At 39.2% G+C, this 11,010-nt stretch overlaps 1 protein-coding gene across 2 annotated transcripts; it reads left to right on the top strand.

The window, feature by feature from the left end:
- The first annotated feature begins 339 nt into the window (after nt 1-339).
- LOC147162177 (uncharacterized) lies at nt 340-9,551 on the top strand. Of its 2 annotated transcripts, XM_086096945.1 has the most exons (8): nt 359-488; nt 2,281-2,400; nt 2,508-2,619; nt 2,708-2,873; nt 4,624-4,737; nt 4,908-5,459; nt 6,658-6,774; nt 7,092-9,551. In XM_086096945.1, the coding sequence occupies exons 2-8, from the start codon at nt 2,336-2,338 to the stop codon at nt 7,700-7,702; spliced, it is 1,737 nt and encodes a 578-aa protein (XP_085953071.1). In that variant the 5' UTR covers nt 359-488; nt 2,281-2,335; the 3' UTR covers nt 7,703-9,551. The 2 variants fall into 2 exon arrangements, with proteins under 2 accessions (XP_085953072.1, XP_085953071.1); XM_086096946.1 differs by having other exon boundaries at nt 340-488; nt 2,508-2,873.
- Nucleotides 9,552-11,010: the final 1,459 nt, after the last annotated feature.

Below are 11,010 nucleotides of genomic sequence, written 5' to 3'. Positions count from 1 at the left end.
TTTTTCCCTTTGTTATTTTTAGCTATGTATATTTATATGCTATTATCTAGGGAAACCAATCCATTAGCGCCTTGCTTAAACATAGTCTGTGCTTACAGGCGTATATGTAGAGCACTGTACGATTTTGTGCAGAAATTTAACTTTGGTTGTCACTCAAGTGATTCTAAGATTAAGACCTTAGTTCTAGATATCTCCCGTTATGGGACTACTACTAAATATTAAGGGTATCATCCTAAACAGAAATGCAGCTAATTTAACAATGTATTTACGTTAAATGGCGACTTCTACCGGGCAACGTGCAGTACTATCGGTAAACCTCGTGTAACCGGCGTCCAATCAGAGCTTGGATTGTCGATCACGTGATCATAGAGTCAAGCAGGAAGGGAACCAAACAGCAACAACGAATATGGAGGACTCTCCAATGAGCTTCACGCCAGAGAGATACTGGACAGAGGAGAAAGAAAGGACACTCATTTCATTTTTTTCCAGTAAGTATAATATGGCCATGGATTAAAACCTCTTTACTACACTAAGTGTACTTTTCTCAAAGTTTTGAATGAATCCCTCGACATTGACAGTGTGTTGCATTTGGCAACCGTTGCTCGATTCGGCCGATTGTTGCGTATGAATTCACAGTATGAAATGATCAACTGGCAGATCACAGCAATGGCGACTAGCAACTCCAGGCAGATTATCATGACGTGCGGGCTACAGAAGACTTTACAACTGAATTCTGAAATAACGTGGTTGAATTGAAATGTCCGACATAGTCTGTTTTTTTGTTGTTGTTTTTAATGGTGGAAATCGTAATGGGAACAAGGAGCAAATGTTGCAAAATTATTTTACCCCTCAATAGTTATTGTATACAATCCTTTAACTAAAAAATAATGCTTGTCTTGAAATTGGAAGTTTTGGGCTACACCTGTAACTAAATGACTGCTGTGAAAAACACGTGAAGTGATTTCAATTTCTTAGGGTTCAGGGTTAACTGCAAACATTTGATTTGATGTGACCCCGCTTCAAATATGGAAAATAAATATTAACAGCTAACTGAAATTCAAAAATCCGAGTCATACCATAGCGAATTGAGATGGATTTCACAATGCTGTGGAATTTGAAAGATGGTCAAGAATACATTTCTACAGAATTACCTCAGCAGCCTATGAGGGAATGTATGCATTTTTTTTTAAATGTTATTAATATACTATAGCTCTTAACCAACTGCTATCTGAAACACCATGCCATATTCCAAAAGTAAGGGCAAGGTAAGATTCAGTTTTATTGGATTGATTTAAAGTGTACACTGCATCACACACTAATTTGTAAAAAAAAAAAAAATGTATTATACATTTGGTGGCGTGATGAAGTGCTGCCTCCACAAGTGAAAACAGAATTCATGCTCGCTTTCTATGGACTTACATGTGGTTTGCAGTTTGATTTTATTTTATTTTATTTTAGATTTGGGACACACATCAGCTGGGTAGTGAGTGACACCCACAGTTGTCATGGTTACCAAACTTGTACTTTTATTGGGTAAATTTAAACAAGACCAAAAAAATTGGTGTGAATAGCGTATAAATCAGTATGTCTTTATATTTTGTCCCCCTCCCCCAAAAGGAAGAAAAAATAAATAGACAAAAAATAGTAGGGGTGCGAATTGCCTAGTACCTGCCGATTCAATACGTATCACGATTCATAGGGCACGATTCGATTCGATACCGATTAATCCCGATACAAATTATTATTATTACAAATTAATTTTATTTTGGTGGCCGAATATTCGGTGCATCAATAGAATTGTATTTACTAGTGGTATCTGTATCTGGTATCAGTAGCGGTGACTACTCAAGAGTTGCGTATCGGTCGGGAAAAAAAGTGGTGCCGAACATCCCTAATCCTGACCATGCGCCATGACGCGCATTTATTCTGTAAATTCAACTGACTAACTTTCATTTTTACAGGAAACATATAATAATTCCTTGTTTCAATAATAAGAATAATAGTTCCAATAAGAATATGACTATTATCACGTTAAAGCATTCATTCATTATCAGTCACTTAGGCTGTAGGTGGCCACCTCTGAATTTTGTACACAGGAAAAACCCTGATTTTATTCTAGTACTGCGACAACAATTAAAAAAAAGTTCCCTGAGGTCACACGTATTTTTTTAAGTAATTGAGTACTTGTGATTACAAAAAGTTCAATTCTGTAATGGTGGAGATTATGACTAGTGAGACCAAAATGTGTGTGTGTGTGTGTGTTTTGTTCTTGTTTTTAAGAGAACAGCTGCCTGTGGAACCATAAATTGGAAAGCTACAAAAATCGACAGCTGAGATGGAAAATGCTGGAACATTTGAGAATTCTTCTGTCTGCTCAACCTCCACCATCCCCTTTCACAGGTATGTGTTAAAACTTCTGATTGCACTGCGTTTTCTGTAGCAGAAGAACCTTATCAGCCTCCCCGCCAACCCTTCCAATCTTAAACTGATCTGTTTTCTCTCTTCAGTGGAAGACATCAAGAGCAAGTTCAAGAACCTTCGTACCACCTTCCAACGGCAGTACAAAGCGGTGAAGGCGAGCGAGGTGGTCGGTTCAGATGTGTTTGTGCCGCAGTGGAAGTACTATCAGCAGCTGATGTTCCTGCAGACGGCAGGCCTGGATGACTGCAACGATGCCCCACTGCAGTCCTCTTTAATTGTTTCACAGGAGGAGAGCCAACACGTTGTCACCACCCCAGGGCTCATCATCTCCATCCTTCCTCCTGAATCTCCCACCACAACCAACTCGTCGTCATCCTACATCCTCTCAAACATGGTAGCCAAATCGTTTTGGACTGAAGAGAAGGAGCGTGCACTTATTGATTTCTACGCAGGTAGGCAAAATCATTTCACATTTACTGTAATAAACAATTTTGTCTGAGTTAATCAACTTATAAATTCTGAGAGATTGTCACAGAGCTTATGAAATGCTGAAGAAACAGATTAATAGAGTATTTAATTTAATTTATTTATATTACTGAGTCAGTCAATCATCACCTACATGGGGGTGAATATGTTACACATCTGACAATTACTGTTCTCACAAAGTGGTGATGAGGAAAGACGGAGAAGCCATGCTAATTGCTACGCAAACGTAAGACTAACACGGAAAGCGCATTTTAACACTGAAAATAAGTGCTTGGAATGATCAAGTCCACTTTTTACAGACATCTGGCTGGAACCTCGTTAAAGTGGAGAACATCCAACTTTGAACAGCAAAATAACAGGCAAATGAATAAGTGTTTGCATTCCGGAGAGAAAGTCTACTCGCTAAACAGAACCAAAATGGGCCTCAAAAGCTTAAAAGTATACTAATGAGCGGTTTAGAAAATGAATGAATGAATGACATATACGTAGTATCAAATATTTATAATATGAGTAATAGTGTTTGTTTTCACAATAGAGTTTGATTTTGACTTTTGGGGTCTACACAATAAATGTTTTGAAATTACATTACAGTGGATCTTCTTTCTTTTTTTGTAATCCTTGCTTCTAGACAAGTATAGAGTTTGTATACTATGTTATACACAATATGAATTTAAGAAATAAAAACTCTTGATTTTATATATATATATATATATATATATATATAAAATCAAGAGTTTTTATTTCTTATATATATATATATAAAACAATTGTTCATTCGTTATAATGTCATAAAGTATTCTTACTGTAAATTCTTGCTTCAGGGCCCTTGGATTAACGTACAAAAAACGAGCAAAATTAGAAAGTTGTTCCTAATCATAGTGTCTAATCAGCATCTGGATATAGCACACCTGTGAGGTGGGATGGATTGTCTCGGCAAAGGAGAAGTGCTCACTATCACAGATTTAGACTGGTTTCAACAATATTTGAGAGAAATGGTGATATTGTGTATGTAGAAAAGATTTTAGATCTTTGAGTTCATCTCATAAACAATGGAAGCAAAAACAATTTTTTGTGTTTTTTTTGTTGTTGCGTATACTTAGATGTTAGCTAAAATTTGGTTACCCTTTAACTGTTGTATCGAGAGTTTAAAAACAAAACTGTTTTCTGTTCTTGTCTTTCCCTTTCCATTATCTAACCGCACCTCAAAATTTGAAGAACATCTGAGAGATTAAGAGGGAAAATTTTGATAATTTTATAGAATAAACCCCTTTTTTGTTCTAAGGAGTAAAATCTTTGCAATTGCATAGGGCCTAAAAGAGTGCATAAACATTTGAGCTTAAATAACAAATCATAAACACTATGCAGTGGTCTCACGCTGAATATAAATCAGCATAGATCAAAAAGCTCCAAGTGTAATAAGCTCTGAGAGCTTCAGTTCATCCTGTAAAGAATTCCAGGCTGTGCGGGCAGCAAATCTGAATGCTCTCTTCCCCAATTCAGTTCTATTGCGAGGTACAAAATGATGCCAAGAGGGACCTTATAAATCAAGAACTGCCAGTGTGTGTATCTATGAGTACTTCATGTTCTTATCACAATTGGAGAAAAAGACAACCTTTTTTTTCCCCAGTACACTGCAATGTATCATAGTATGCAAATGCATAAATGTCACTTGCAGCCTTCACACAATGTTTTCTGGCTTTGTGTGTGTTTATGCAGAACACGGCTGTCTGTGGAACAAAAAGTCTAAAAACCACAACAATCGTCCACTCAGATTGAAGCTTCTGAAGATTCTGAGGAGACGGTTGTCCGACCAGTCTTCGTCTTTCTCAAGTAAGTATTTTGATGAAAGGAGGGATGCATTTATTTGTTTGCATTATTTTTCAATATTTGCAGCAGTAGGGTACCTACTCAGTGCCTTTCAAGTTAGTGAAAGAAAACAATTTTACCCTGTACAATATAACATACACTCCATATATGTCTATATGTGTTTTGTCTTGCAGTAGAAGATATAAAATGCAAGTTCAAGAATCTTCGAACCGTTTTTAACCGTGAATACAAAGTGGTCCAAGTGAGCAGGACATCTGATAAGCACTACCACTCCAAATGGAAGCATTACCAGCGGCTGCTCTTCCTCTGCGATTGGTGCAAAGATGAAGAGAGCCCAGACAAGCAGCAGAATTTGATGCCAGAGGAAGCTCTAGTGCTGGAACTTGGAAACCAATTAGCATTCTCCACCCCGAGCAGCTCCTCATGCTCCACCCAAACTAACAATGCCTCCACTATTGAACAGACGGATGCCTACACCAATACCTCTGCACGCTTCCACATGGTCACTGCCGCTCCAGATGACCTTCAACCGCAGAACCAAAAAACTGCTTCCACATGCCCCAATTCACGATCCAGTTCGCCACTGCATAGCAACATTTGTGCAAACCAACCCACCGTAAAAGTTTCTCTATCCAGTCCAGTTCAACTAGAATGTGGGCCCATTTCCGACTCCCGCTGTCAGTGGAATGAGACCAAAGTTCACCAGCTCATATCATTTTACTCCGGTATGTACATCACAGTGGAAGATGTCATTGATTTATGGCCTATGTTGATGTTTTCAGTCTTGAAGTTTTACTTGTGTACTGTATACTCATGCAGTTTTAGTTTGGTTTGCTTTTTTCTGTCATCTGATAGGGTGAATGACACTTCTCTTGCACATCAAAATAGCGCGTTTTTGTGATTATGATCAGTTGTAAACTGTGAATAACTGACGACTTAGCAAACTACCTGCTACCGAAAAAGGTGAAAACTTGAGCGCTTCCATGAGTGCCTCTGTAACTGAGAGACGGCTATACTCATCATACACTATAGTTGATCAAATGCAGAATTTTTAGCAAAAATTTCACATTTTCACTCTTACATTATCAGTTTAGCATTTGTGGTTATAATTTACATTGTATTTAATTGCACAGAGCTGCATCCCACTCAGTAGTGTTTGTGCTCATAAGTTTACAATATATGTATGTAAACTTATGAGCACAACTGTATATAATATATATCACCATTAACTATTAGTGGGCAGACATGAAGTTGTGCTCATAAATTTACAAAACCTAGGGCGGGCTTCCCCAATCCTGGTTCTCGAGGGCTGGAGTATTACAGGTTTTAGATGTTTCCGTCCTCCAACACACCTGATTCATATAATCAGCTCATTGGCAAGGTCTGCAGAAGCCTGATAACAATCCTGATCTTTAGAATCTGGTACTGTATGTTGGAGGACAGAAACATCTGAAACCTGCCGGTCAAGGACCATGATTGGGGAAGCCTGGCCTGAGGGTATATAAACTTATGAGCCCAACTATAAATATGACCATTCACCACTAGATGGCTGACATACAGTTGTGCTCATTACATACCACTAGGGAATGTAAACTTATGTGCACAACTGTATAAAGTGCATTTAATGTAACTATTGTTTAAATAATGTTTCTGAGGTTATCAGTCAAAACTGAGCATGGCAGATTTTTTTACATAATTACATTTGATTATAGTGTGCAAGTGTACCTAATATTGGGACAAATGAATATACAGTATTATCATCTGGCATTTAGGGGATTTGTAATATTTTATAAACTGACATCATTACACTATGAGAGGCGTATGTGGATTTTTTTGGTTTGAAAACTATAATATAACAGTTGATTTAAAAAAAAAAAACAATCACAATAATTTCTCATTTGTTTGTTTTCCCCTTATCGCCAGAGCACGACTGTTTGTGGAACTATAAATCAGAGAGGTACAAGAACAAGCTAATGAGACAGAGTCTGTTGGAGACATTGAGCGTCTTACTCTCATGCAATGAGCAGGTCCCATTTACAGGTAACATTATAGACAACCATAAAGCACTTTTATCACTTTTGCCATCACGGATACACTTCACGTTAAGCAACAGCAAGTTTTGCTGCGGTCTTGCGGTATATGCTGAGATCTGGCTTTGGGGTGTTATTAATTCGTGAATAAGTTGATTTGACTCAGATCATGCTAATTTAGATGTTCCACTATAAAATACTTCAAAAAAAAAATTTCTGGAGATATGAAAATATAAAACTATATGTAATACTATAAAATACTTCTGATGCATGCACAGCTTTGGATGTATCTAATGTGAGCAATGTGATTTGTTATCCTTTCCATAGTGGAAGACATAAAGACCAAATTTAGGAACCTGCGAACCATTTTCCAACGTGAACAAAAGGCGGTGAACTCTAACAAAACTTGTGGTTCCGAAGACTTTTATGTGCCCAAGTGGAAACACTACCGAGAGCTAATGTTTCTGTGTGAATCTTGTGACGAGGAGCAGCAGCCTGAAGATGTCCTCTTTCAACAACCGGAGGACGTCAGCCTCCATCCTCCTGACAAACAAGTCCCTCTCACCACCTCCTCCTCCCAACAGTGCCACGACTCACTTAAAACCACAGATCAAACATCGAACAAAATGAAGACACTTGAATCCCCATCCTCACCTCATCCACTGGACACCCAGCACCCAATGTCCTCATCCTCAATATCCTCAACTCACCCTGACGGCGGCATGTTGGGGCAAAAACGTGTAAACCAACAGCCGCCACATGCCACCATTGAGGTGCTGAACTTCATGAAGAAATTCTATCAAAGTCAGATAATGTCGCCACATGCTGGTTTCCTCAAGTATGTGGAGGAATGTCTTAATGAGACACCTCCGGACAAAGTGAAGCGAATGAAGATGAAAATTATTGAGACAATCCACAACATGTCAGAGGACGTTTAGTTGGACCAAGAAAGCATTTAATGTCAATCTTTCCTGCTTCTGTATAATAATGCTGTGATCATGATTTACAGTCAAGCAGGAGAAGAGCATCTCTTGTGCATGGTAGCTTCTTGAAGGTAATTTGCAGTGCCTTGTGATAGTATTATCCCCCCCTTGTTTTTTTTTGTTTTTGTTTTTTACCTTTTGCCACATTTCAGGCTTCAAACATAAAGATATAAAATTTGATTATTGGGGGGGGGGGGGTAAAGAATCAACAAGTGGGATGAAATTTATGCAACATTTATTTATATTATTTATTTATTTATTTTACAAATAAATAACTGAAATTGTAAAATCATGCACCCCCTTTTCTCAGTGCAGCTAACTAAACCCAGAGGTTACCTGATGATTTCTGAATTATCCAATGTTGACCTATATGTCTGATAATTATAAATAGACTCCACCTATGAGTAATATAGTGTCAGTATATATTTTTTTATTTGTGGAAAAAAACCCAAAACGTTTTAAATATCATATCACCTCATCCTTAGTGCTTTGGATCAGAAATGTTCTCTGTGGAGGGCAGCACGTCAGATGTGCTCACTGTAAGCCCACAAGGGTGTATTCTTTCCCTGGTACTATTTTCACTTTTTACAAATGAATTAATGATCAATGACACTCATTTTAAATTGTTTAAGTATGTGGATGGCATGGCCCAAGTTCGCCTTCTTCAAAATGTTGATTCTGTAGGTGAGGCAGCCTATACTCAGACACGTCAAACATGGTGTCATACTAGTTGTCTAGAAATTAACGTGGCTAAAACAAAGGAGCTAGTTATCTGTACTAAACAATAATTGAAGACGGAACCAGTTTCGCCTGATGGTCGACATGTTGAAACTGTGGTTAGACTCTCAATTCTGTTAAAGTGTGGATCTTTATAATAAATACACGTCCATCTTCTTTGCTCTTGCTCAACTCTGTCGGTCTTTATTCAACATGCAGCGTCTCCACATCAACACTTGTTACACACTCAGGCTTCAACCTGCCTCTCGTGGTACAAGATCGCCCCCTACTGGCATAACTGATAACAACAATATATCATATTGTTACAAAGTCTGGCAATGAAGAATGTATTTAAGAAATCCTTTGTCCCGAGCGCCATGAGCTTTCTCAACTCTGCAAAGTGACTGATAGGATGCAAACCACAACTATGACATGAATTGCTTATTATCTGTGCATTTTTATTCTTTGTTTAAAAAAAAAAAAAGTTTATTATTACTGTGTTTGGTGAGCCGAAGACAAACTTCCATCTCTCTGGTGGACAATAAAGATTTATTCTATTCTATATAAATTTCGTTCCACTTCACAATTCTGTCCTACTTGGTGTTGATTTGCCCACAACCTCTCCCCCAAAAAGACAATTTTGTATCATTATGTTTGAATCCTGAAATGTAGCAAATAGTAAAAAAAAATTCCAGGGGGGCTGTTACATTTGCAAGGCATTGCATTGTAAAAGCTGTATGTTTAAACCCGTTGTGAAACACTGATTTGGATCTGCTTTGTTTAGAGATCGAAAAACTAATACTGTAAATGTCTGTGTAAAGAATCCTACGCAAGGCTTTTATTGAATTATTTTCAGTAATTAATGTTTACCAACTCCAGGGTGCCATTGCATTTTTATAATTTGTTTAATTTGCTCATTTAGTTAAGACATTTTTGCATTTGCACATGTTTAAAATTAACCTCAGTGCCTTATAATAATTACATGAACTACATTTTAGCAGATCTCAATTTCTGACTTTGAACTTTGCGGGAAGGGCAGTTCCATCAAATATACTGTGCTTGTATAAACATATGATCAGTGGCTCAAGTGTGTTATTGATATGTTTATTCTTTCACTATTTACTTTGGACCACTGACACTTGTGGCCAGAGGCATTTTAATACTTTATTTGACTTGTTACCCATTCTCAGTTACCAAACTCAGATGTTTTACAGAAATGAATTGAGCTGCCTGTCGCACCTCTTCCAGTGTCCATGGGTTAACTACAGGATCGTCAGCCAGGAACCGCCATCGACTGATGTTTTGCTCCTTTAATCTTGGAGCGTCTACTCGTGGCAGAGCAGTGACAGCGTAGGGATGTTTCCCTGTCACCCAGCTGCAGCTGATACATTTCAACCCTGCAAAGGTTGTCGGGGGTTAGTTTTCCTTTCCCAAGGATCTGTCCTTCCTCCTTTAGCCAGAGCCAAAACCTGCCTTTCTCAGCCTCCTCTGCCAACTTATTTATGACCAACTGGAACTGCCTGTTGAGGTCTACCCTTTATCTTCCACTCCTAATCAGGTGAAAATAACCGTGATGTCTCTTGGCCTGGTGTCCATTTGTCCCACTCATGCCCCGACAATACGTCCTTTCGAGACGGGAGAGTGCAATTTTTCAGCCTGATGAGATGTGCTGGAGACTTACAGGGCGAGCAGAATTCCTCATTCCTGAACCATTGGTGGCGTTTACGGGGACAGGGAAGCATGTCACACATTGCGTGAATGAGGAAGCTGATCCTTGTCCGTGAAATCTACCACAGGTCAGCCAAACTTATGTTCTCGTTGACCACTCCCTCCCAAGTTGCCCAGTTTCCTTGTTGGCCTTGCAACACAGCCTTGATCTTGTGGTAGCGCGCTTCTCCATCCTCGTCATCTCTGCCACCGCCATCTCCTTCCTCTCCTTGCCTTAGACCAAAACCTTGGTGCTTTGTCCCATCCTAGCCCTGCTCTTCCTGCCTGAACTCTGCCCATGATATCTTGGTGCTTCAGCCTGCTGACTGCACGGTTGACTTCAGTTTGGGCATTCCACTCCGGCTAGTGGGGAGTGGGGAGTAGGGACCTTATCACTGGCGATCCTTATTGACTAGCCTGTAGACTCTCTCAGATCCAACACCAGCCTGGACTCTTCTAGCATGTAGCCCCGACTGATGGACTGCAGCGGCGGATGTAGAGTACATTCTTCCTAAAGAGGTCTGTTTTTGAAAGGCACTGTGGCATTCCCAGCTACTTTCTGATGGATGCGTTGGCTTTCCCATCTATCTTACTCACACTGGAAGATGGGATCTTGCTCACTTTTAAGGGTCACGTCAACCTCCTGTAGAGTATGAACTGATTACACCAGGTCTGATACTTCCCAGGGAGCTGGCTCTGATCGGTCCTTGCCCCGCTGTCCATAAGCGGTTTCATGATGGTCCTGACTCCTCCCCATCTGTTTTGACAAACAGCTCTGTGGTGTACTACTGCTCCAAGCTTCAGATGGGTTGGTCTGACGGCAGGGGAATTTTTCCACC

Source organism: Leptonotus elevatus, chromosome 15 (assembly GCF_054856555.1).
Source record: "Leptonotus elevatus isolate MCC_2025b chromosome 15, RoL_Lele_1.0, whole genome shotgun sequence".
Taxonomy (NCBI): Eukaryota; Metazoa; Chordata; class Actinopteri; order Syngnathiformes; family Syngnathidae; genus Leptonotus; species Leptonotus elevatus.
Note: the sequence above shows the minus strand (reverse complement) of the source record. Positions and strands in the feature narration are given on the sequence as shown.

Excerpts from the sequence above, each read along its gene's own strand:
- LOC147162177 (XM_086096946.1), top strand. The coding sequence starts at position 407 with ATGGAGGACTCTCCAATGAGCTTCACGCCAGAGAGATACTGGACAGAG. Across the intron at positions 4,738-4,907 it reads CCAGTCTTCGTCTTTCTCAA|TAGAAGATATAAAATGCAAG; the intron begins GTAAGTATTTTG and ends TTTGTCTTGCAG. Across the intron at positions 5,460-6,657 it reads GCTCATATCATTTTACTCCG|AGCACGACTGTTTGTGGAAC; the intron begins GTATGTACATCA and ends CCTTATCGCCAG.